At 45.4% G+C, this 26,006-nt stretch overlaps 1 protein-coding gene across 1 annotated transcript in view; it reads right to left on the bottom strand.

Moving 5' to 3' along the window:
• Positions 1–1,529: 1,529 nt before the first annotated feature.
• Bicd2 (BICD cargo adaptor 2) overlaps positions 1,530–26,006 on the bottom strand; it is a 47,537-nt gene continuing 23,060 nt past the window's right edge. Inside the window, exons 2-7 of the mRNA XM_090329921.1 lie at positions 16,819–17,031; positions 11,858–12,010; positions 9,177–9,635; positions 7,494–8,537; positions 6,815–6,966; positions 1,530–5,077 (exon numbers count right to left, since the gene is read on the bottom strand). Coding sequence (XP_090186047.1) covers positions 4,768–5,077; positions 6,815–6,966; positions 7,494–8,537; positions 9,177–9,635; positions 11,858–12,010; positions 16,819–17,031 — 2,331 coding nt within the window. The 3' untranslated portion in view covers positions 1,530–4,767. The remainder of the gene's footprint in view (positions 5,078–6,814; positions 6,967–7,493; positions 8,538–9,176; positions 9,636–11,857; positions 12,011–16,818; positions 17,032–26,006) is intronic.

Genomic DNA, 26,006 nt, shown 5'->3' with positions numbered 1-26,006 from the left:
AAGGAAAGGCCAAGCAGGAGGCCCTTCAGTATGGGGCCCCAGCACCCCATTCATGAGGGCTGGCATTCCATCTCTGCAACAGAAGACTCAGTGGTTGGGGTGTACAAGGGTGTGGAAGGCACCTGGATGACGGTGTGACTCAGTCATTCCCCAAAGCAGAAGAGAGCCAGGCCATGGAGGAGAGTGAGGACAGGCAGAATACCCTGAAAGGGGACTGCCTTACTGAGCCAGGCTGCCTCTGACCTCGGTCTTTTTGAGGAGTATCTCTCTAGAACATTTGGGGTCTACTGAGAAAAGTCTCTTGTTTGATTAGAGAGAACAGTTGAAACAGAGGTAGGTCATAGAGAGGAGGGTTGGGTCTGCCAGGGTAATGGCTCCAAAGGGGTAGTCATACCCTCAGAGGAAGAGAGCTTGGAAGAAGAGCCTGGCCTGAGACGGATGGCCCTGTAGGAGGCCACAGATATGTAAGGCTGCCAGAGAGAAGGCCTGAGTGTATCAGTACCATTGTCCCTGGGCTAGAATATGGTCCCCTTCTCTAATATCCACAAAGTCATTCTAATATGGTCAGTCATTAAATATGGTTTCATATTGACAAGCAGGTAAACCCTTCGTACCTCAATCTATGCATTCCTGGGTTCACGTGGCAAGGCAGGATTCTGCGCTATTCACTTCCTAGTAAGGACTGTACAAGCTGCTTGGGCTTTGTTTGCTTATTGTTGGTGCTGGCACTGGGACTTGAACTTGGGGCCTTCATTCTCTTAGTGTTTTTGCTCAAGGCTGACCCGAGTCACCTTCACTTCTGGCTTTCTAGTGTTTGCTTGGAGATAATCTCTGTGAGCATAATGCACTATGACCACTGTGCTGCTGGAATTCACATTCGATGTAGAGTGCGATCTGGGGGTGCACTTCACATCCTTAGGGCAGACCCCAGGCTGTTTCCAAGCTCCCACCCCAGGGTTTCGGAGAGGCTGGCTTTGTTTACTGCGCACTGCTGGGACCAGCCACCGGGAACAGAAATCAAAGCAATCACAGGGAACAAGCCATGTGCTTCATCTTTTTATTATTCTTTATTTATTGGTCCTACCACATGACTCTTTACCCAGGCCCACTGCTCCTATGAACGCTGGCTTCACAGACATTCGTCTAGGACATTCCCAAGAGTCTTACATCATTTCCCCTCCTATTCCTTTTCCATATTTTGCCTCATTTTCTCAGAAACTGAAGGCATTTGCATTTGCTTATTATTGTTTGTTTGGGTCTGTGTAAAGATTCCTTGGCAGGATAACATGCATATGACTTTAAAATAAAGACCAACATTATGACACTAAGGTAATGCACAGAAAAAATACAGTACTTAGACATCATTGCAAATAAATACCCCATACAGATGGTTATCTTAAATGTAACAATATTTCTTATGAGTCAACACTGTAACAGATGGTAAAAATAGGAGTCCCAACAACTAGGAATAAGAAATGCTCGTTCCAGGAAACAGAATTCTTTGATCCTTGCAACTTATATTATTACAATTTGTCCTTTTTTTTTTTTTTTTTGAGGACGGAGGCCAGTTTTTCTCCTCCACTAGTACCAATTGGACCACATCAGTGAACCTCACTTAGCAAGTAGTTTGCTAAGGAGCTTTAATGAGTTCTGTTTCCTGAAATTAACAGTGATTAGTTACACCAAGCAAGAGAAGATAAAATGTCCTCCTTTCACATTTGCAAAGATACTATGGCTAACCCTCATCCCCTAACTTGAGTGCCGACCAGTCTTGCCGGCTCTTCTGCGCCCTCTGCTCTTCACAAACGTGGCGTCCATACAGCTTGCTTAGCTTATCCTATAAAGTCCATTTGGTTCCCAAAACACACACAAAGTTTTGTGTTTTTGTTTTCTAAGCCCCTGAATTTGCAAGTAAAGAATCACTGACTAACAGAATTTTGCACAATTACTGTTTTTCCCCCTCAATGAAGATGCCCAGGTACAAGTGTGAGGTGGGCGCCTGCTCCCCCTATTGGTTCACACTAGCCTTCAGCATTCCCAACTAGCTCTTCGCTGCCCATTTCAGAGCATGTACCTCACCGGGACATCTCCCTTAACTGATGAAGGCACTACTGGCAATGATTACTAACAAAAAGGTGTTGAAATATAACACCCTAAAAATCGACGACTGTAGAATTTTCTAAGTGTACCATAATTTGGCACAACAACCAGAGTAACAAAACAATTCCAATTTGGAATTTCACTGGTACAGTTGTATAAAATTCTGTTAATCAGTCATGCTTCACAATGTCCTAAAACCCAGAAAATTCTGGAATTTGTAGGTAATACTACTCATTCAATAATTTACCTTTTTTTTTTTTCAAGTGCCTATTACTGTTTTAACCAGAGCAAAGGTCAAGTTTTCTTCTTGTTACATTGAACTATTCCTAAGAATAATAATAATACAATATGAAAAAAACCCCAGAATCAGAATACCCTGGATTTCTTAATGAACATGGCATTTAAGATCTGTAATTTGAAACATGAACCATAATGCCGTATAAACTAAAAGGTTGCTGAACCACAGTGTGGATACATTTAGCTGAGCCCCTCACTAGGCCGAAGCCCCATCTCCATTTTAGAGCTACACACTATGTATGGAGCACAACTCTGCCTCATGTCGATGCCAGATCAACACACAGGGAGCTAAGACAGACAGCTAAAAACACCACACACACGCGGACGGCATCTGAGACCGTCTCTACACGAGGAATTAGGGAAGCAAATATAATATCAAAATATCAAAAGTGCACAGGTTGATCGGGTAAAAAAGGAACACGTGTAATAAGGAGACCCCTGCAGTGGATATTCTGCAGGCTCCTAGCAAGCCTGACAGTGGCTGTGGAAGCAGGTTCTTCGGCCGTGCAGAGGCCTTTCCAAGCAGCAGCTCTTGGCATTCTCAACATTAAAGCTTTTTATTTCACTCCCATCAAAAACCTGGGAAATGCTATTTTGAAAAGAATTGCAGTGGCATATCCAAAATGTTTCTAAAATGTGACTTTTAGGCTGCCCTTCCTTCCTCTGCATGGGCCACGGGAAGGGGTAGGGAAAGGGGCTGCAGTGTGACAGGGCTGGGCGGCCACGTCCTCCCAGCAGCTACTCTACAGCTGAAAACAGGAGAAAACAAGACAACGTTAGAAACTGGTCACCTGACACTTACTGTTCACTTGAAAACTAAAGCTCTTGTGCAGGGAGTGCGCGAGCTCGTTAGTTGGCAGAGTTGATGGGTATGTGTGTTAGGGAGGCCAGTGGCTCCAAAGTGCCCACAAATCCCCTGTAAGTGTAAGAGAAGCTGCTGCTGGGCCCAGTGAGAAGAGAAAAAGGCAGAAAGTGTATGAGCATGCGAGCAGCCATCTCTAGGATGGATGTGCAGGGAACAAATGTGGCCTGTTCTATACTCCAATGTGCATCTGTGCAGCACCTAGAGTTTGGAGGAGACCAAGATACTGTTGTCATCTAGAGAAGGGATGGACATCTGTGAGATAACACAGTCTCCTATCAGACAACAGTGTCAATTCCCTTCTACAGGAACAGATTGGCAAGTAGCCATCACGAGAGCAAGGGGAAGCCTCAGGTCTGGATGCCCCATGGGGACAGGGAAAGGAATACTGAAATGAGTTGTTTCACAGTGCCGGAACTCAGGTTTGTGATACCACAGCTCTGCACTGATGGAGCCTCCAGAAACAGGAGAGTACTTTGGCTACTTTTCCTCTTTCTGTCCTCACTCCCAAATTGCACTAGAGAACCATCAATATCCTACCTGCCCCTGGGCCTGTGCAAAGCTCTCCTAGCACAGAGCTGTGTTGTGCTACACCAGTGGGTATCTGTAACTCAGTTAAGCCTGCTAGCAGCTCTCAAGGCTCCGCATTTTCAGGTCTGAAACCCTCAGAAGGCCTGAACATAGGCAGCTGGGTATAGAAGAATGGGCTGCTCACCAAGGACCAAGGGTCTGGCCAGGCACTTGGAACATTTTTCTCATTTAAAAAAGGGGGGAAAAAAAAAAACAAAAAAAAAACCTGGCCCTTGAGGCCTGCCAACTTGTTACCTCACAGGCCAGCAAACCAGCATGCAGATCTCAGGAATGAGAAACTGTGGCCTCCAAGCTCTGTTCTCCCAGGCTATGATCAGCTGTCTCCGACATATGTGGTTCTCATCTGCAGAATGCAAGGGTCCAGGGCCATTCTTCTCTGGGTTTGGGGAAGAAGTTCTGCACTTTATTCTGAATGTGATTTGCAGATGCTGCACAGACTATAACGTAATGTTTCTCCTAAAACTATGCCAGCTCACCAGAGCTGTCCTCTGATCCTGGTCAGAACCTCATGGAACTGCTTGTAGGTGCTGACATAGACACATGCGAGGAACATGCAAATATGAGCTCCAGGTTCTGCCCCTCTGGGGATATCCAGAGAACAGGAGCAGGACTTCCTCCCTTGAGTTATCCTGACATACCCGGGGCCCCTGGAAGACACTTCCACACATCTGTCTTCCACAAAGATATGCAGCACCACCCCATTGCCAAAGCCCCCAAGACAGCAGCTGACACAGGAGGCAATGAGCAGGAAGTGACACAAAGCTCTTGGAAGTGTCCTGGTGCCCCACACCTCCACATGGTTAGAATCTTGCTCTCTGTGCATTAGTCACGTTAAGACTGGCCTAGCACCGCTGTCCCGCTGCTGGGTTAGTTGAGGTGAAGCAGATGTTAGCTGCAGCGTGCGAAACCCCACAGCCCTAGTCGCAGTAAATGCTGTGCTTCTCACTGCAGAACACCTGGTTGGCCAGCCCAGTGCCCTCAGCCCTGTCACTGGCACAGGCACAGGTGTGACTTACGCTCGGAGTGGCTGGCTTGGCCTTTGGGGCTGCCTTTGAGCGGCCCCGCCGGGTCTGCTCATGGTCCAGCTCAAGCAGCTCCAGTCGCTGCGTGAGTGCCAGCTTCTGTTGGATGGCCATGCGCAGCAGAGAGTTGAGTGTCTTCTTCTCATCCTCAGCGGCTGCCAGCTGCCTCTGCATCTCATCCAGCTGTGTGATATACTCGTCACACCTGGGGGGACCAAGAGTGTAGGTGAAGGACCAAGCAAGGGACTCTAGACCCTAGTGTGGCTCTTGACTTGGAGATCGGGACTAGGGGAGGCTTACTCTGGTTTCTTTTAGCAAAAAGGTTTTTCAGTAAAAAGACTTTGATGAGGGCCAGAAAAGCACTTGGAGTCCCAAATAATATAAAGCTAGCCCAGATTCTGGTTTTTTGTTTGTTGTTTCTGAAGTGGGAACAGGTAGGAGACTTGCTTTGTTCACAGGCTCCTGTAACAAAGCTGTGACCTGACCCTCAGCAATTTGGCTTTCCTGGAGTGGAGTGTTCTCCCTACTTTAAGGCTGGGAGGTGTCTTCAGCACAAAGACATCTGAGCATAAACTGAGGTAAGACTGGGCTTATTCTAACTCCAAGCTATGATGCTTATTAAGTCTCCTGGGCCATAGAGTCAGAGTCAAGGAAAGGTGTGAGTGGATTCTGTGAACAGTTTTTCTTGGTACCTGAGCCTCCACCACAGTGACACAACTGTCCCACTAGGGGGGTGTGCAGGGGGAGCACCTGCACTGGTTTCTACGTCATCTGTTTAACTGGTCTCTTCACAGCACTCTTTCAGGGACATATGATGAGCTATGTTCCTCATAGATCTGAAGTCCTGGCTCAAGTAAGTTAGATCTTTAAACAAAACCAGTTTTAAAAGCTGGTGTTTTCACACCAGAACTATAGAATTTTCTCCCCAAGAACTATCTTATACTCCAGGAAGAATGGAAGGGAGAACTCTGAAACTCTGATTCTATTTGCTATAACAAGGGATACTGGGAACTGGGAGCAGATGGCCTGGTATGAGGGAAGCAGACCTCTGCCAGGACCCCATCCTGGAAGTGTCATCGTCCTCAGAATGAAGCTAAGTTGCTCCGATTACATGCCATTCCAATGTCCACCAGCAGGTGGTGGCCCTATCTGGTGCATGAAAGACAGGAGCCTTACTTTCCTGAGTCTGATCTTTCTTATCCTGGGAGAGCACGGGTAGACACCTAAGTGGCTCCCAGCTCACCTCAGGGCCCCTCACTAAGTGCCCCCATGGGAGAAGAAAAAAAAGTACTACTCTCCTAAGCCTGAAGTTTCTCCTCCTCCCCCTTCCCTGACAGGAGGGTAAGGAGTGGGTAACCAGGTACAGGGTTGGAAGAAAACCTTTCCTTTGAATCTACAGACCTAAATTCATGCATGTGCCTAACAGCCAAGTCTGGGACTAACTTGGACAGAAGTTAGCTCTCACCTACCCCCAAAACTCATGCCTCCCAGCCCCTCTGCTTTTCAGCCTCTTTATGTACAAAAGCAAGACAATTTAGGCCTGCTAGATTCTCACTGGTAGCAAAATTGGACATAGCCTATAGAAACAAGGAACAGCAACAGAAACTTTTCACCTCCTGCCAAACATAGGCCATGTGGTGGCCCCAATATGCTCTATTGGGCATGTCCTTACATGATACATGACAAGCTACCTGGAGATTCTGGCGATACACAGTCCTCAAAACACCCCCCTCTCCCCTCTCATCAACTTGAGGCCCTGTATGTCATAATCCCAAACCCAGAAATCATCAGCCCCACATGTTGCTGGACACAGGCACTGGGCCAGCAGGTCTGTAGGTCTTACGAAAGAGGCTTAAGAGCGGTGTGTGATGACCACTGGTGGCCACAGATGGGAGAGGCTGAAGCAGCAGCAGCAACAGCAAGGATGTGGACAGTGAATTACCTGGTGGCAAACATAGCTCGCAGTGAGGAGAAGGTGGCTGCATCCTCCTTCAGAGCCTTGAGCTCATTGCGTAGCTTCATCATGGTCTCAGTCACCATGGCCTTCTCATTCTCATACTTGCTCTTCAGGTTGGCGAGGGCCACCTCAGCTGTCTGGGACAGACAGACACAGGGTATTTAGGTGAGCAGAGGAGAGTTGTCCTAGAGATGCTCTGGACTACAATGGGGACCCTGGGTCCAAAGAAGCTGGAGATGCTCTCTGGGAGATACTCTTCCTCTGATGCAATCCTGGGGACAAACTCTGGCAGCAGCTTGCCTCAGTGGGTCCCATCCATTGGTTCTGACCAGAAGACTTGTGTACCCGTAAATCTTGCCTGGGATCCCCTACCCCTGCCCCCCAAACACCAATTTCTACATCACTCTCCTCAGAGGATTTAAGCTGCACAGATTGTTGTAAGCTGGGAGAAGTTCTTATTGGCTAGGTTTCTTAGGCTAAAGGGGACCTTGAGCCCAAGGACCCACTGTAGCCTCGTGGGCAGGAGCCCTGAGCAGAAGAGGTCAGATGTCTGTGCTGAGACAGGGTCATCCCTATCTTGTGAGTCTGGGAAGCACTGCAGCAGATGGAGGATGCAGACCAAGGCCAGCTCGGGGTGACCAGTGCCCCCACATTGCTGTCTCACCTGCTTGTTGGCCTTAAGCACAGTGCGCAGAGTGGTGATCTGCTCCCGTTTAGTGCTGAGCAGTGACTTCAGCTTGAGGATCTCTTCCATCAGTGCTTCCTTGTCCTTGTCCACTGCGGGGCCCAGCTCCTGGGAGGCAATGCGCTGGCGAGACAGCTCTGTTGTGCGGTCCACAGCGGCCTGCAGATGCTTGATCTGGTCACGGATGATGGCAATCAGGTTGTAGATGTTCATGGGTTCCCGGCGGGGATCACTCAGAGGTGATGGCAGTGAAGAGCTGGGTGAGGGGCTGTTGTCCCCGGTTCCACCATCTGCTCGGCCCACTTCTGTGGCCAGCAGCCCCTTGGGCAGGAGGATGGGTGAGCGACGCCCCCGGCCCTCTGGGCTAGTACGACCTCCAGGGCTGGTGCGGCCGGCCCCGCCCTGGCCCTCTCGATAGTAGTCCAACATGACTCGGTTGGGCGTCTCATTGTTGCACATGCACACATGGTGGTAGAGATTGGCCAGCTCCTCACTGAAGGTCACCAGCTCATCCTGAGCCACATTCAGACTGCCCTGGGTCTCACCAGCCACATCACTCACTTTCTTCAGCTCCTTCTCCAGCTTGGCCAGAAGCTCCCGGTCCTGGTGGTTGGCCTTCTCCAGCAGGGAGACCTTCTCAGTGAGGGCCTGGCCCTCAGCCTCATAGCGGCCCTTCTCCTCAGCATGCTGGGCCTCTTGAGCTTCATGGGTACTTTGCAGTGCCTTGAGCTGCTCCCGGAGTTCTCCAGCTTCAGCTACGGCCACATGGTACTTACAGGCTAGGATCTCAGGGCCGTTGATGTCCACTTCATAGTACTCGCCGTCTTCATGGCTGTCGTGGTCCTTCTCATTGTCCAAGGCTGTCTGCCGTTCCTTGCCAGCCTGCAGGCGACGCAGAGCACTCAGGTTCTCTGTGAGGCGGCTCACCTTCTCATGTTGCTCAGACAGGGATCCCCGTGCCTGCTCCAGTTGCTTCTGGGTGTCTTGCAGTGTTGCCAGCAGGCCTACCTTCTCTCGCTCCATCTATAAAGATCCAAGCAGGAGGAAAGCTCATCAGTGTACTTAGAAGACCTCTGGGATGTCCTAGCAATATCTCAGTCTGCTAGTATGGCTCTGCAGGTTCTCTGAATACCAGTAACACAGTACAGAGGGGGCAGAATTCACATTGAATCCTAAGAATGCTGCCTTGGGGCTCAGCAAGTAGAGCAGGTTGTTGTGGGCTGTTTAGTGTCTCAGTGCTCTGCTCTGGAGGACGGGAGCTCAATTATTTGCTAGATTAAGAGTGGCCAATCTCCTCAAAGGTAAGCCCATGGATTGGGTCCTGATGTCAGTTCAACATGTGGTCTGGCGGGCAGGGGGGTGGGGGGGTCACATTAGGGGTCAGCACTATGTAATTCCAACCTGATACAATGTGGGTAACTGAGCAGCATGGATACAGAGTATTAAACCCTACCCAGTAAGTGGAAACCTAGTTCTCTGGGATTCTACACTACAAACTACTAGAATTTCACTTATGGTAACAATAGGATTTAAAAGCAGCATGAGTAAATTAACACTAGACACCTGTCAGGAAAGCCTGGCTTAAACAGTGCAGCAGACTTTCAGTGATTTAGAGGGGACAGGGTAGGCCTAGGATCTGCAGACATGGCCTTGCGAGCTTACCTGTACCAGTTGCTGCTTCAGCTTTTGGATCTCAGAGATATGGAGTTCACTAAGCAGGTCAGAGACAAGACTAGGGGTAGGTGGTGCCAGGCCATCTTTCCTGGGTGTGGACGTCTTATTGTCCAGTGGTGGTTTGACCATGCCACCATGCTCAAAGCCATTGACCAGGGCTTCAGCATCATTATTGGGCTCAGTAGTGACATCATCACTGAACTTGAGGCCATCCAGGGAGACCTGCAGGTGGCTGGTGTAGAAGGAATCATTAATGCTCATGTAGTGTGACAACTCCTTGCGCAGACTGTTCTTTTGCTCCCGCTCTGTCTTCAGTGTCTCTAGTGCCTCCTCAAGCTGCCGCTCAGAGATCTCCTTGAGCCGGATGGCATCCTCCAGCTGGCTGTTGAGATACTCAGTCTCCTCTTCCAGACGCTTGATCTCATGCTTAAGACCCTCAAACTCCACCTGGTAAAAAGAGGTCACATACTTCCATGTCAAGATAATGCGCAGGCAGTTTAGGTCTCATATACCAGGAGAATCTGAAAGGGCACCATCCTGCAGAAGAGGCAGTACCTAACCAGATCACAGCCCTTCCTCTCTTCAGAGATGTAGATGCTAAGAGGATTAAAGAACATGAGCTGCAAATGAACAGAAACCAATGTGCCTGAGAGGACTGGGCAACACAAAACATTTGGGACATGTGGAACCTGCAATGCTACATTTTTGTGGCCAAATTTCTCTTAGGTTTTAAAAAATAGTTGGTGCTTGTGGCTGCTGGGTGCCAGTGGCTACTGGATGCCAGTGGTTCAAGCCTGTAATCGTAGCTACTCAGGAGGCTTAGATATGAGGATCATGGTAAGAAACCACCCTGGGCTGGAAAGTCCATGAAACTGGTATCTCCAGTAAACTGGAAAAAAAAAAAAGTGGAAATGGAGCTGTGGCTCAAGTGGTAGAGCAGAGCCTTGAGCAAAAAAAGCTCAGGGACAGTACTCAGACACTTGAGTTCAAGCCCCAGGACCAGCACAAAGGTAAAAATTTACATTAAAAATAAATACTACAGGGGCTGGGAGTTTGGCCTAGTGGTAAGAGTGCTTGATTAGCATGCACGAAGACCAGGGTGCGATTCCTCAGCACTCCACATACATAGAAAAAACCAGAAGTGGTGCTGTGGCTCAAGTGCTAGCCTTGAGAAAGCCCAAGGACAATGCTCAGGCCCTGAGCTCAAGCCACAGGACTGGCAAAATAAATAAATAAATAAGTAAATACTACCAAGTGTGTGGCAAACTTGAAATTATGTGAAATTACTCTATTTACTACTAATACCTAACCAAATCTTTAAGGAACATAAAATACAAAACTTCCATGTGAGCTATAAAAAAATATGATCAGTTTTTGCAACTTGACATTGTATCTGTGGACAGACAAAGAACAGGTAGCAAATGATATTTGATGTGAAGGACTTACGGCAATTTTTTGTATGTAAGTTGCTCTTGGAACTACTCGGAGTTTGGATGCTGTCCCTGTTTTTTTTTCTCACAAGACTAATACTCTATCCCATCAGCCACACCTCCACTTGCAGCTTTTTGGTGGTTAATTGGATAAGAGTCTCACAGACTTTCCAACCTGGCTGCTTCAAACCATGATTCTCAGATATTAGCATCCTGAGTAGCTTGGATCACTAAGTATGAGCTACTGGTACTCCATTGAGCTTGTGACAATTTTTTAAAAAAAAATCTTTTTGTTCTACAATATCTGTGTAAAAAACAACTCATAATTGAAGCAATGAAGGAATGTCTATGGCTTGGGAGAGGAAATAATACTTGGTATCATGTCCTATGAAGCAGGCATGAAGCCCCCAACCACAGTGACAAAAGTAGGAGTAAGGAATTGTGGGGGAGTTGTAAATTATTAAGGGCAGGATCTCTCTAAACCTTAGTTTCTCCTCCCCTCAGGACTCAAATCAGCATGAGATATCATTAGGTCACTATAGGACCATGGGTTGTGAGTGCAGTTCTGTGGTTTCCTGGAAAGCGGAATCTGTTCCCTGCTTTCTTTTGCAAACATGAAAGATTCCTACATAATGCATGGGTTTCCCCATGCAGGATATAAATACCAGGTTCACTAATAGACTTTTCTGTTCTAAGAGCACCTGGGATATAGGGGGTTTCTGAGGAAACCAAGGCTGGCATCCATGATCTTCTGAGACAATCCTGGGATATTTCCTGGGAAAAATAGTTTCCATCAAGACTGTGACTCTTGGAAAGTGGGGAGCATGTTTGGCCCTAAGTGGTTCTGAGTCCAGGTTCACCTGGACTCACCATCAAGGGAGCTCTGCACGTGCCTGCTATTGTCAGAGTTCTGTCACTATTTCAGGCTCTACAATACCTGGGAGAAGAAAGAGCCTAAAAGTTTAAAGTCTCTAGGGTGTTTTGGTACAATCTCTTCATTATCTCTTCTTGGATCCCCCCCCTCCCCCGATACCTTGAGATTGACCAATGGTCAGCAAACACTGCAGTCTCACCATTGATGACTGGTTTTGAAGTATCTAGATTCTGTTGGCTCCAACCTCATTGGACTTGGCCTCAGGTTGTAGAACAAGACAGGAAAATGGAAAATGGGTGGACAAAAGGGCTAAGAGACCTAGAGCTGACTTAGACACCCCCCACACTCTGCAGCTGGAGACTTGCCTGGTTCTGTCGGAGCACAGACACTTGCTTCTGAAGGCTGATGTTCTCCTCCTCCAGCTCTGAGTAGTCCTGCAGCAGGCGGGCCTCCCGGAACTTGTATTCCTTGATGTCATCCCGAAGGCGGCCACGCTGGATCTCCACATTCTGGTTAATCTATCCGGGCAGAGGCAAAAGAAATGTGAGCCTCTTGCACCTCATTTCCAAATGGCATGGGGAGGAACTCCGAATGGATAGGTACAACATGGCATGTCACACAGCTAGGACTTAGGATCCAGGGAATAGTTACACACAGGGTGAGATCCCGCTAGCTCTTCTCAGTTCTGCAACTTCTGACAAGTGACTGAACCTACTCTGAGCCCACCTGCATGATACAAATATCCTGCTGATGGACTGGTAAATGGAGCAATTCTGTAATACAGAGTTTACAGGTGATCCAATAATTAAACAGTATCTACCTCAGAATAATAAAATATATCCAGGCAGGATCCTGCACACCAATGTTCCCAGAGTCAGTGTTCTCAATGGCCAAAAGGTAGGAACAATTCAAGTGTCCATCAACAGGTGAATGAATAGACTATATGGTCTGCCTATACAATGCACTACTATTATTTAGCCACAATAAGGAAAGATGTCCTGACACTTCCTACAACATGAATGAAGCTTGAAGATACTCTGCTGAGTGAAAGAAGCCAGTCACAAGTGATCACACATTACATATAATGTCTAAAATCGACAAATCTACACGTGGGGCTACAGTGAGTGAATGAGAGTGATTAAGAATTGAGTTTCTGCAGTGATGAAGTGTTATAAATTCACCGTGAGGGCTAGAGATGTAGCTTAGTAGTGGACAGCTAGCATATACCTGGCCTTGTTTCTATCCCCAGTACAACAAAAAGAAAAAAGAAAAAAAATGACTGAGATGGGGCACACATTTGTGTGTAACACACATTTGTGTATACACATATTTGTGTGTAACCGTGCATTATACACTTTTTTTTGCTAGTCATGGGGCTTGAATTCAGGGCCTAAGCACTGTCCTTGGGCTTTCTTAAGGGTAGAGCTCTACCACTTGACCCACAGAACCACTTCCAGCTTTTTTTTTATATATGTAGTACCGAGGAATCGAACCCGGGCCTTCTCTACCACTAGGCCAAATTCCCGGCCTGCCTTATACACTTTTAAGTGGGAGAGATGTGCAGGATGTGTTACCTTAACAAAGCTATTAAGACACTGGTTCGAGCCTCCCAGACACCTGAGAGACAATCTTAGTTTCGGAAAAGCTAATGGAGAACCCAAGTAAATGGAATACAAACTAGAGTATGGGAATTCTCTACCTGCTGGTCTGAGCTGTCATTCAGAGCCAGATTATTCTTTATGGTGGGAGCTGTCCTATACATCTTAAGTTATTTAACAGCTCCTTTCCTGTCCCCTGTTCTCAATGACCTGATGGCCTCTGTGGGCCCTCATCCTGTCTGCTAACACTGTCACCTCAGCTCATGTAGGGGTTACTCCTGATCATATCCACATGTTCCATTTGAAGAAAGAAGACTCCAAGACTCCAAACAAGGATACACAAAACAATAATGTCAGGTCAGTAATGTCATGACATGGCAAGCACTACTCATAAATGCTTAGCACTAAGATGGCATTTAACATTGATGCCATATAGACACAGCCCTGTCAGTGACTTAGGGAGGTAACAGAGTTGATACCAGAATAAAGAGACACTCAAGAGAGAGAATACTGAAGGGGGAAAGTCTCATCTGGGAAGATAAGGCAAGTGAGGTATGTGCTGTGCTGGAAGGAGAATCAGCTCTATCACAGCTACCATTGGCAGGCAGTCCCTTACTGAGAGTTTGGATGCCATGTAAGCCAATACATACCTAGATTCTATTCAAACAACCTAGGGCTTGTTATCTCTCTGACAAAATAAATACTCCGAATTCCTGCCTTCTTTTGCAAAGTAAAGTGTTTGGTATGCAGTAGGCACTCTAATATATGCAGCATGATTCCATCTGGCCACTGGCTGGCTCCTTGGGTGGACTGGAAGGTGAGGGTAAGATCTTGAGTCCCATCAGGTCTGTGGGACAGCATGACAGACCTAAAAAGCCCTCTGTACAGAGTGAAAAGAGGTGCTAAAAGCTTTTGGAAGGCATAGACAGAGATGGTGACCTGCTCAACTAAGACTGAGGCAGATGGCTGGGCCAGATACCCAACAGTAGTGGAGCCCTTACAAGCATACTGGGAGTGTTCTCCAGAAGCAGTGCCTCTGCCAGACATTGGCCTTGACAAGGCTCACTAGGACTTTTGTCCTTGTACCATCACCAGGCCCAGAATCTTGGCAATTACCCACAACAGAGCCTTCTATGGCTGAAGAGTGTTTGGCTTCTGCAGGCCTGTGGGTGTACGACCTTGTGGTCAGATATAAGCACAGCGAGGTACATCCAAGTCACATCTGTGGCCTGGCAACACCACATGGCAAGTGAAGGTGCTGTCTGCTGATACTGCAGGAACCAAACACATGTACTTTTGTTCCATGCACCCATACGTCTATCCCAACCACACGGTACAGGCAACAAAGACCTGCTGGCCTGCTGCCTGGCTCCTCCACCCAGCATACACCCACTGCAGAGGGCTCAAGCAGGCTCTGACTGGTCACTGGGAGTTAAGTGTTCTCTCAGGGAAGCATCCTCTCCCATGCAAGCCCACATGATGTCAGCCCAGCAATGCAGCTCTACTCTGTGCAGACAAGCGGCCCAGAAGAGGAGGGCCCCTTGACCTCAGGTGCTCATTAGCAAGAAGGGTGTGACAACTGCTTGCCTCAAGGGGGCATTGGTCATGGGGGCTAGCAGCCCTCTTTGCTGTCCCCATTAAAGTCCCCCAGATCTATCCACTCAGGACACCTGTGTCTGCCTTGATGGCCTAGGGGAGCCCCACCCCATCTGAGGAGCCAATGGAGGCTCAGTGTGGGTACAAGGTTCTGGCTCTTTGTCTGGGAAATGGGACACCTCTCTCTCTCTCTCACACGCACATGCACACACACTTATGAGCCATTCCTCAGATACTCAACCACTCTGAGAGTCAGACCTCCTAGAAAGAATACCAGCAGGACAAAACCTGGCCAAGTTGCCCACTGCAGGTCCCTTTCATAGCACAAAGGTTAGGAGTCAGAAGCCCAGAGCTATTCTTCCCCAACCACCCTATTTGCTTATGTATGACAGAACACTAGGAGGGTCACCGGGATGACTAGTTTGAGGAAGTCAGAACTACTACTTGCCACAAATTCAGTGTTTGAGGTACCCTACAGCTTCCTGGGTTCTTACAGTGTGTTAGGTGTGGAAGGGATAAGATACCTATACCAGGAGTTTCTAGGAAAAAGTTGCAGGAGACAAGCAGTGGGCCAAAAGGTACAATCTATCATTAAGTGGTCACTGGAAGCAAGACCAGTTCCAATACACAAGGATGCCAGCCTTGAGCATTCTTGAGCACCCAGTGAGCAGCTCAGCAAGTGGCTCAGACCAGGAAGCAACAACTGTGAGAGTAAGGAGCCAAGTGTGGCTGGGATGAAGACCAGAGCCTCTGCCTCAGAGCTAGGAGGGTTCCTATAGCTCTGTTGCAAGGGAGGGACAGCAGATGTGGGGAGAGGTCTTCACAGGCCTGGGGACCAAGGTAGAGAGCTTCAGGAGACAAAAGAGGCTGAGTGCATAGAGGGACTCTGAATTTCCTCTTGAAACACAAACAGGAACAGCAGGAATCTCTCCCCCTTAACCTCAGACCTACTGGTTGTTAACTGACTGAGCTCATTTCCGGACCAGCAGAGTCATCCAGCCCTCTTGGCTGCCCAAGGAAGGGACAGAATGTGAGAGATAGACAAGAACCCTTGCACTGGCCTTTTTGGAAAGGGAGGTACAGATAGACAGATGACAGCCAGGGAGGTGGGGCTCCATCTTCTTGGTAACAGCTTCTCCTCCCACCCTCATCACAGCCTTACTTGTGGGAGGAAATGAGATCATCCATTGTGGCTACAGAATCTAAGGGTTGCCTCCCCAGGTCTAGGACAAGCCTCTCCCAGGTCCTGGGAGACTGGACCAACAATCACTAGCCCTGAAGGGCCCTGACTGCTGTACACCCTCATGGCCTATGTTCTGTTGACCTCTCCATGAGATTATCTACTACAGGGTGGGGCTTCTGCAGCTGAACAGATGTTTAGAGATGCTTGGGGTGAAAGAGTATTCCCTTCAGGGGCTTTCAGAGACTCTGCGTGTGCAGATGGGAAAACGGGCTGTAATGAGAAAAGGGCCTTGTCTAGGCCTTCAGGCGCAGTGGGTGCTAAAACATCCTTCTAACACCTTAGCTAGATGGCCACCATGAGAACTGCAGCTATGTGGGGGCCTCTGGGTCTTCAACTCTCCTACCCCTTCTACTCTCCTATTCTTCCTCAAAAAGCACAGGCTCTCTTAACCCCCTCATCTTCAGGATTCTCTCTGGATCTTGGCCCGTGTCTGTTCAGATAGTTTCAACACTGCAAATGGACAATGGTCTATTCAGTCCTCACCGAGATTTATTTCTCCTTGACATTCCACATTCTTCCCCTCCCAGGTACACCCCTACCAGCCAAGCATGGCAAAGCACTGAATGAAACAAAATACTCCTCAGGTGAGGTGTTATGCAGTGACAGAGCCTATGGGCACTAGGCTGGAACTCTATGGAGTATGCTCACTGCTCTGATGTGATCTGAGCCTGCTCACGAAACTGTATTGGTAGAAAGGTGCTAACAGCTCAGACACAGCAGGCCTCATATGTTAACCTCTGTAGAGGAGACCAGAAGAACAAGACAATGGCTGGTTAAAGCCACAGATGCCAACACTGCCCAAGTGCTCCCCAAGGCACATCTTTCCTAGGCACATATGCCATGGAATGCACTGCCACAGTCATAAACATCACCCCCAAACCCTGTTCACCTCCTTCAGTTCCTGAGCCACAGATGTGAGGCGCTCATTCTCAGACTGTGTGTTGGTAAGGACATTGCGCAGCTGTTTCAGCTCTGTCTGCAGCTCCAGCACCTTCCGCACATAGTACTGCTCCTTAGAGGCTGACTCTTGGATCAGGCTCTCCTCTCGGCTCTCGCCATCTGCAGCCACCTTCTTGTGGTTTGTGTGGGCCTGTCCAAATGCCTGTATTGAGAAAAGACATTCATGAGAAGCACATCCTGGGGCCATGAAGCAATGAAAACCCAAGACAATCACCAATGTGAAATGAGAATAAGGTCCTTGATCAAGAAGAGGGTCTGTGGCATACATGTGTGTAAACATGCACTGATATGCATATAAAATGAGCATACAAACTAGGTCTTGGTGTACTCAGTGCCAGGACAGATCATGGAGGACAGGATAATAGATTTTTGTTTGTTTGTTTTTTTTGGTCATGGGGCTTGAACTCTGGGCCTGGGTGCTGTCCCTTAGCTTTTCAGCTTAAGGCTAGTGCTCTACCACTTGAGTCACAGCGCCACTTCTGGTTTTCTGGTGGTCAATTGGAGATAAGAGTCTCATGAACTTTTTGTGCCCAGGTTGGCTGTGAACTGTGATCCTCAGATTTCAGCCTCTTCAGTAGCTAGAATTACAGGTGTGAGCCAACAGTACCGGGCTAGAGATGTATTTTGTGGCAAGAGCAATGTCAGTGTAGGATAAAGTGCCAAGCCTCATCCTGGGGGCTGGCAGGGAAACTCCTGAGGACCATAGGGGTCTAAAGATACCATAAGCCTGGCTAAACCAAGAGGGAATAACTCTAGAGTTGCCACTTTGAGCCTCAACTTCCTCCCAATTCTAGATGGGAAAATCAAGCTCACAAAGATATGCTAACCCCCCTACACAAAGGGGTGAGGAAGAAGTCCTCCCATCCAGGTGCTTGATGTCCACCTAGACTCTAATTATTCTTGGGAAAACTTGGGCTGGGCAGTAAGAGCGCTAACCCTGGGGTCAGTGATGAGGTATGAATCAGCCAGAGAGGCCAGCACAGTGTGCAGGCCAAGCATGCTCCAGACAAAGAGTGAACAGCAAGTGGGTAGGGCTCTGAGCTCAGGGAAAGATGAGATTGGCCAGTAATTGGTACTGTGTATCAGCTTATGTGTGAGGTCAGCAACTGTGCTATAGCTCTGCTCCAGGACTCTGGCTGACACAGATGTCCATTCTATTCTTCCCTACAAGAACCAGGCCCTCAGCAGGAGTCTTCCCTGCTTCTTTTCTCCCTGATGCTTTATAGGCTGCTTTATAGGACTCCTGGCTCACAGCAGGAAACAAGATCAAGAAAAAGAGTACTAAATGAGCTATGTGCCAGTCGCTCACACCTGTAATCTTAGCTACTTGGGAGGCTAAGAATGGAAGAATCATAGTTTTAGGCAAGCCTGAGCAGAAAAGTCCTTGAGACTCCACCTCAAAAGAGGGAAGCTGGATAAAGTATCATGTTCCTGACATGCCTGCAAAGACAGAAAGTCTAAAACAGGCAGACTGAGTCCTGGGTATATGCCTGGCAGAAGGCGAGACCCTGTCTCAAATGTAACTAGCAAAAGAACAAGCCTGAAGGTGTGGCTCTGTAATAGAGTGTCTGCCTAGGGAGTATGAAGCCCTGAATTCAAATCCCAGTACCCCATTCTCCTCAAATAAAAAAGGCTACTAAAGAGACACAAAGAAGAAGAAAAAGGATGTTTTTTTCAAAACAATAAATGTGAGACAAAAGGTGGTGACAGTGTCCAAAAACCAAAGCCCAAAAAGGGAAGTCTTAAATACAAAAAGGAACATTTTCACTCATTTACTACCTCATTTTAAATTTAAGAATTCAGTGCAAGAAACTAATTGGAGAAATATAGAAAGCTAATTGTACAAGGATGATATTAATCAGCTAGACAGCTGTTTCTTAATATCAATAAATCAAAACATAAGAGTGACTCATTTCTTTCCTGACAGAGCACCGATTAAATGGAGTTGGGTCTCATCTGATCCCAAGGAGGAGATAAGGGAAGATCATTATAACATGGGATCCTGCCTGTAAGAGCATACACATAGGGCTGAGCCATGTGCTCTATGTGTTGGGGGAGGCCTCAGAATGGGCTAACAGGACAACACAGCCCAGCAGGCAGCCCAGGGCAGGCATTAGGACTGTGTGGGGATACTGAACATCCACGTTATCCATGTTCTCTCCCCAGATGGGAGCATCTGTTTCCAGCCCTCTGCCATTTACTCTGTATGTCAAAGCAGCTCAACAGTGTGATTTATTTTCTATTCTCCTTCATTCTTCTCTGAGGAAGGACCAAATCATGAACAGCTAGCACTTGACAATAGGAGATACAGAGCTGGGACCAACCCAGGGCTCCTGGCATGAGTAGTACCCTAGTTCCTCATCAAGTCAAGTAGAATAAGAGGTTGCAAGCCAATGTAAGGCAGGGCCTTTGATTCCTAGACAGGAGTGACTGGAGTCCAGCACCTGTGGCTGCTCCAGACTTACCATGATCCTGGTGCTGAGGACACAAATATTTCCTCAGAGCTTTCTCAAGGTGCAAGGCTGAACACCGTGACACATTGTTCAAGCCCAAGCTTGCCCTTGAATCTCCTTTCCACCCAAGCTCGCAGCATTTTCAAACATACTATGATGGAGACTGTTGACCTCAGCAGGAAAGAGACTGTATCTATCTACCTCCCATGTGAAAACCTAAAGGACTGGTAAGTGATAGCAACAATATGCATGAATAATAAATAAGTAGCAGTTCAGGTCACAGGCATTAGGTGAAGGGGACTGAAACCAGTGGTAGTGCCTGTGGGATAGGAGCTGGGAGAGAGCAGACAGAACAGCAAAGGCAAAGGGAGCTGCAGCCTGGGACAAGTCTGCACTGAGGATGGTTAGTGTGCAGCTGAGGAAAGCATAAAAAGGAGCACACAGAGGGCAGAAGGAGCAATCATCACCAGTCACCTGTGTGGGGGGGGGACGCAGAGGGATGAGAGAGAGAGATTCTTGAACCATACACATCAGTGGGAACACTCCTAGGGACTGGCAAAATCAACCTGGATTAGACAACTATTCTGGTATGGCAGAACCAAGTATAGATACCCTAAAAGCATTTCTAAGCCACTACATTCTAGGACACAGGCAGGAAGGCAAAAAAACAGGTGAGAGCCCCAATGAATGTCCTTGAGGAGGAAAACATCAACAGACAGCGCCCAGATTTGACACATCCACAGGAGCAGCTAGGCCAAGGTCAAATGCCAGGACTGAATCCTACTAGCCAGGGACAGCAACCAGATATGCTAAGCAAAGACAGAATATATTAAAGATCCAAATGGAACTCCTAGAAATGAAAGGCAGGGAATAACAGCAGACACATCGTATAGTAGAAAAGATGAGCAAACTGCTCCAATAAAATGCAGAGAAAAATGGCTCAAACAAAAACCCAATAAGCTAGACTGGAATGTAGAACCATTCCAAGGAGCCTTATTTATGGGGAGCTGTAATTCCTTCAGGTCACAAAGAAAGAGAAAAAATATCTGAGGACAAAAGGGCTGAAAATTTTTCTAAATTTGGAGAAAACTATACATTCACAAATACTATAGCAGCTTATTCACCCTAAGCACAAAAAAATACAAAAGCAACTATGCCACGGCATAAAACAAAGTGGTTTTAAAGTTAGCAATACACCAAAACTACTAAAATCATGGCAAACAAATGCATCAGTGGTATTCATTAAACACTATGTTGAAAATGAATTATGTACCTTGTGGGAGGAGATAGGAATTAAAAACTGGGAGAGAATGAAGGGGTGACACTGTCCAAAAAGCACTACTTGACACGAAACTGTAACCCTCTGTACATCACCCTTTATAATAGCAATTTAAAACATTAAAAATTAAAAAGCTACTAAAATTAGCTAGAGGAAAAAGTATATAGGACTTACATAAAAAAAGGATATAGGACTTACATAGGAGTACAAATAAGGTTGATGGAAGATCTATCTGCTAAGCCAGAAGACAACAACATCTTCACAACCAAACAAGTACCAGAAAAAGGCAGCACATAAATACGGTGAGATAAAGTTGTTGTTGTTTTTTTGTTTTTTGTTTTTTTTGCCAGTCCTAGGCTCGAACTCTGGGCCTGACCACTGTCCTTAGACTTTCTCAAGGTAGAGCTCTACCACTTGAGCCACAGCAGAACTTCTGGCTTTTTCTCTGTATCTGGTACCAAGGAATCGAAGCCAGGTCTTCATGCATGTTTGGCAAGCTCTCTACCACTAGGCCAAACTCCCAGGCCAAGAAAAAGATTTTAGACATACAAAAGCTAAAGTAATTTATCAATAGTATACCTGTTACAAAGTATATTACATAAACTCCCTCAATACAGAGTAAAAATAGTACCATATAGAAATCTAAATCTATAAGGAGAATTAAAAAGCTCTAAAAAAGATTAACTAGACAGTATGTGCCTCTGATCCCTTTGTTGATCCTTTGTGGTATGTGAAATTTTAACTTTCCCCAAATGAGTGGGGAAGCTGAGGTGAAGCTCTTTCTCTTTTGCATCTCTCTTTCCCCCTCTCCTTTCTCTTCTGGTTCTGAAGCTTGAACTCAGGGCCTTTAATTCACTTGATTGGCTTGCTAAGCTGGTACTCTACTACTTGAGGCATGCCTCTAGCTTAGCTTTTCACCTCCAAAGCTGTCTTTTTATGCTGGTTACTTTGGAGATTGAGTCTCTACGACTTTTCTATTGTGACTGGCCTTCAATTTCAATCTTCCCAAGTAACTAGGATTACAGATATGAGCCACCAGCACCTTTCTTCTTTTTCCTTTTTGAAACAAGGTTTTGCTATGTAGTCCAGGGTGGCCACAAACTTAAGATCTTCTTTCTGAGAGCTGGGATCCCAGGCATAGTTTGCCATCCCCAGCTCCTATCTTGTAATCATTCAGAAGGTTATTAGGAGCTGTCTGGACTTATTTGGATAGTTTCATTCAACCAACACAAATTTATAAAGCCCCAGGACACTTAAATGAATAAAGCAGAGAAGAAATACCTGCCCTCCTGGTGTTCACTCCCCTCAAAACAAAACAAAAACCTAACAATAAAAATCAGTGTAGGGGCCGGGAGTTTGGCCTAGTGGTTAAAGTGCTTGCCTAGCATGCATGAAGACCCGGGTTCGATTCCTCGGTACCACATACATAGAAAAGCCAGAAGTGGTGCTGAGGCTCAAGTGGTAGAGCTCTAGCCTTGAGAAAGTCCAAGGACAGGGCTCAGGCCCTAAGCTCAAGCCCAGGACTGGCAAAAAAAAAAAAAAAAAAAATCAGTGTAAACAAAAGCCATATAATGAATGATTGTTGTCCTTAATGTACTATGTTGTCTCTCATCTCCTTTGCTGTCCCCTGGTTATCTCATATTGGTATAGTATCTCACTTTGTTATCTGATATATTGAATTTATTTGTATTTGGATATTTGAAATTTGATAGGGAAGGGGGGAAAACCAAGACGGGTGAGGGGTGTGGGGGGGGAGGGAAATGGGTACCAAGACATGTGAAAGGGTATCAATGTATGTGAATTAATGCACTTTCTATCTGGCAAATATCATGTAACCCTTTTACTAATTACAATAAAAAAAAAATTAAAAAAAAAAAAAAGAATGTGACCATGCAAAAGATGGAGGAAAGGCTTCTACAAAATTCAACATCTGCTTCTGACAAATATTCTCACCAAAATAAAGGAACTTCCTCAATCTGATAAAGGGTATCTTCCAAAAAGTTACACTTGAGGCATGGAGTATTGACTGTTCAATGGTAGAATGCTTGCCTATCACACATTCTCTCTCTTGCACACACATACACACAGCTCTTTCATCGCATTAGTGATGAAAACAAAATCTCATTACTTCTGCTCAACACTGTTCTAGAATTTCCAGCCTGTAGTGCAATGACAAAAAAAAAATCATCAGATTTGAAAAAAAGAGGCAAAAAAAGTCTTTACTAATATATTACATGATAGTCTATGTAGAAAACCCAAAGAAATGTATCAAAAAGCCATTAGGATACACACACACACACACACACACACATATAATGTGTTTGCTTAAATTTGACAGATATATAAGATCTGCTAAAAACTACAAGATGTTCTGAGAGACATTAAGAAACTTAATATATATGCTTAAATACTGAATATTAAGGTATCAATTCCATAAAGATTGATCTATGAACTCATCACAATGACAAAGTACCAGCAGTTATTTTTGTAGAAATTGAGCAAATGGGGCCAGGAGTTTGGCCTAGTGGTAGAGTGCTTGCCTAGCATGCACGAAGACCCGGGTTCTATTCCTTGGTACCACATACTTAGAAAAAGCCAAAAGTGGTGCTGAGGCTCAAGTGGTAGAGTTCTAGCCTTGAGAAAAATCCAAGGACAGTGCTCAGGCCCTGAGCTTAAGCCCAGGACTGGCAAAAAAAAAAAAAGAAATTGAGCAAATGATTCTAGAACTCATATGGAAACTCAGGGGACCTACAATAGACTAACTGATTTTGAAAACATAGGACTTACTATAATGTTACAGTAATCAAAAGATACACTATTATATCATGACCTGAACAGAATCATGAATTCAGAGTAGACCTTAGTGTGGTCAAATGATCTGACAAAAGCAACTTGGTAGAAAAGGATTATTTTTAACAAATAATATGCAAATAAATGAACATCTATAAGCAAATGCATGCTTCAAAGCCAGGCAAGGTGATACTTTTATTTGCAGGTACTCAGAAGGTTAAGGCTGGAGGATCATTTGGGCTGAGGACTCTGACAGCAGCCTAGGTAATATAGCAAAACTCTTTCTAAAGCTGGGTACCCATGTTTCACACCTGTAATCCTAGCCATTCAGGAAAAAGAGATCTGAGGATTATGGCTTGAAGCCAGCCTGGGCAGAAAATTTCTGTGAAACTCTTATCTCCAGTAAACTACATGAAAAAGCTATGCATGGGAAGCCATAAGTAGGAGAATTTCAGTCCAAGGCCTATCCAAGAAAAAGCAAGATTTATCTGAAAAAAATAACCTAAAAGCAGAAAGAGCTGGAGGTTTGGGTCAAGTGGTAGAGCTCTTGTCTAGCCAAGCACAAGACCTTGAGTTCAAACATCTGCAATAAAAAGAAAGAACTTTGATCCACCCATGTTTTCCTTTAAACATGAAAACTAACTCAAAGTGGTTTATGGGCTGAAATATTATTAATTATAAAACAAGAAGAAAACATAGAAGTAAGTTTGTGACCTTGGATATGACTCATAAACAGATAAACTGGCCTTCAAAACTAAAAAATTATGTTATTTAAAAAATATGTTAAGAGAAGGCCAGGAGTTGGCCTAGTGGTAGAGTGTTTGCCTAGCATGCACAAAGACCTGGGTTCGATTCCTTGGTACCACATACATAGAAAAAAGCTGGAATTGGTGCTGAGGCTCAAGTGATAGAGCTCTAGCCTTGAGAAAGTCCAAAGACAGTGTTCAGGCCCTGAGCTCAAGCCCAGGACTGGCCAAAAAAAAAAAAAAATGTTAAGAGAATTAAAAGACAAATCACAGGCTGGGAGAAAAACCTCTGTAAATTATATATATAGATATAGATATAGATATATATACAGATATATATCATATATATAATGTGTATATATACACACATATAAATGTATATATATATATATATATATATGATGAAAGACTTGAATCTAGATTATCTTATCTCCAATTAACCACCAGAAAACCAGAAGGGGCATTGTGGCTCAAGTGGTAGAGTGCTAACCTTGAGCTGAAGAGCTCAGGAATAGCACTCAGGCCCAGAGTCCAAGCTACATGACCCACAAAAAAAAGGCAAAAGCCCCATAGGTACACATATAGGAAAATAATACATGAATAAATAATTAACACATTAGTCATTAGAGAAATACAAATTACAAGCACAATGAGATACCAATACGTTACGTATTAAAATGTAATAAATTAAATCATCACTCCATAGCTTATAGCACCTAGAAATAAAGTGTAAATATTATGTAAATAGTTATCTCAGGGCTAGAGCATATATAAGTATAAGACCATAGAAAGCATTTGGTACCAGGCAGAAAAAGCTTGTATGCTTCTGTGGCTGTAAGTAGCATATTGATCCATACCCATATTGATCATTTTATATGGTCCTTGACATAAATATAAGATATCCAAATGGTCTCTGGCAGAATAACAGTTCTTCACTTTTGTGAGACTAGCAAGAAAAACATCCTGGAATTTTTTCAAATATTCTTAGTTTATGGTTGCTTGATTCTTCAAACACTGAACTCAAGGGTACAAAGGTCCTCCTGCATCTAATACACACAGTTACCCAATCCTTGGTACTAATCCAAGACAAATGAAAGCGTATTACATACAAACACTTGCACAAGAATGTGTATTTCACTATATAGTGAGTTTATGGACAGCAAAGAATATATATTAAAACTTTTTCTTAAAAACTATAATTAATTGAATACCATCAGCAGGAAAATGAATTTATAAAAAGCAACAATACATCGGTGTGATACTTTATTACTCACAGTAAAAAGGAATCAACTATTGACAAATAACAACAAAATCACCTAGGGCAAAGCCAAATGAAAAGCTCATATATGGCATAATTTCATCAATATGAAACTCAATTTATAATTTATAATAAAACCAATTTATATTGTGGAGGTGGGGAACGGGAAGACTACAAATGGAGGAAGAAACATGGAAGGTGAGGCACATGTTCTTTATCATGACTGTGTTGATGGTCTCAGGAGCATATCCCACATTATTCTTCAATAAGAGAGCAACTCTGATATTTCTGAAGAATCATACTCATACTAGAGAGCATGAACTTATGAGGCAAGGACTGTCATCGACTTATAGGCCAGGAGGCTAGGGTTCAAAGAGGTAGAGACATCCTCTGTCACATTTCTTCCTTGTGATCCAAACATCCTCAACCCTACCTCATGAGTCCATTTCAAAACCTGTCTTTTCTAGGATACCTGATATCATTCCCTCTAACTTCCTTCCAGCTAATAGGCTGTTTTCTCCTCTTGTCCCCTTCTGAGGAGCTGCCCCAGAAAGGGAAGTTCTGTCTGACTTGTGGAATCACTAGCGGTGG

Source organism: Megascapheus bottae, chromosome 3, assembly GCF_031878675.1.
Source record: "Megascapheus bottae isolate mThoBot1 chromosome 3, mThoBot2.hap1, whole genome shotgun sequence".
Classification (NCBI taxonomy): Eukaryota; Metazoa; Chordata; class Mammalia; order Rodentia; family Geomyidae; genus Megascapheus; species Megascapheus bottae.
This window is presented reverse-complemented; position numbering and strand designations above follow the sequence as displayed.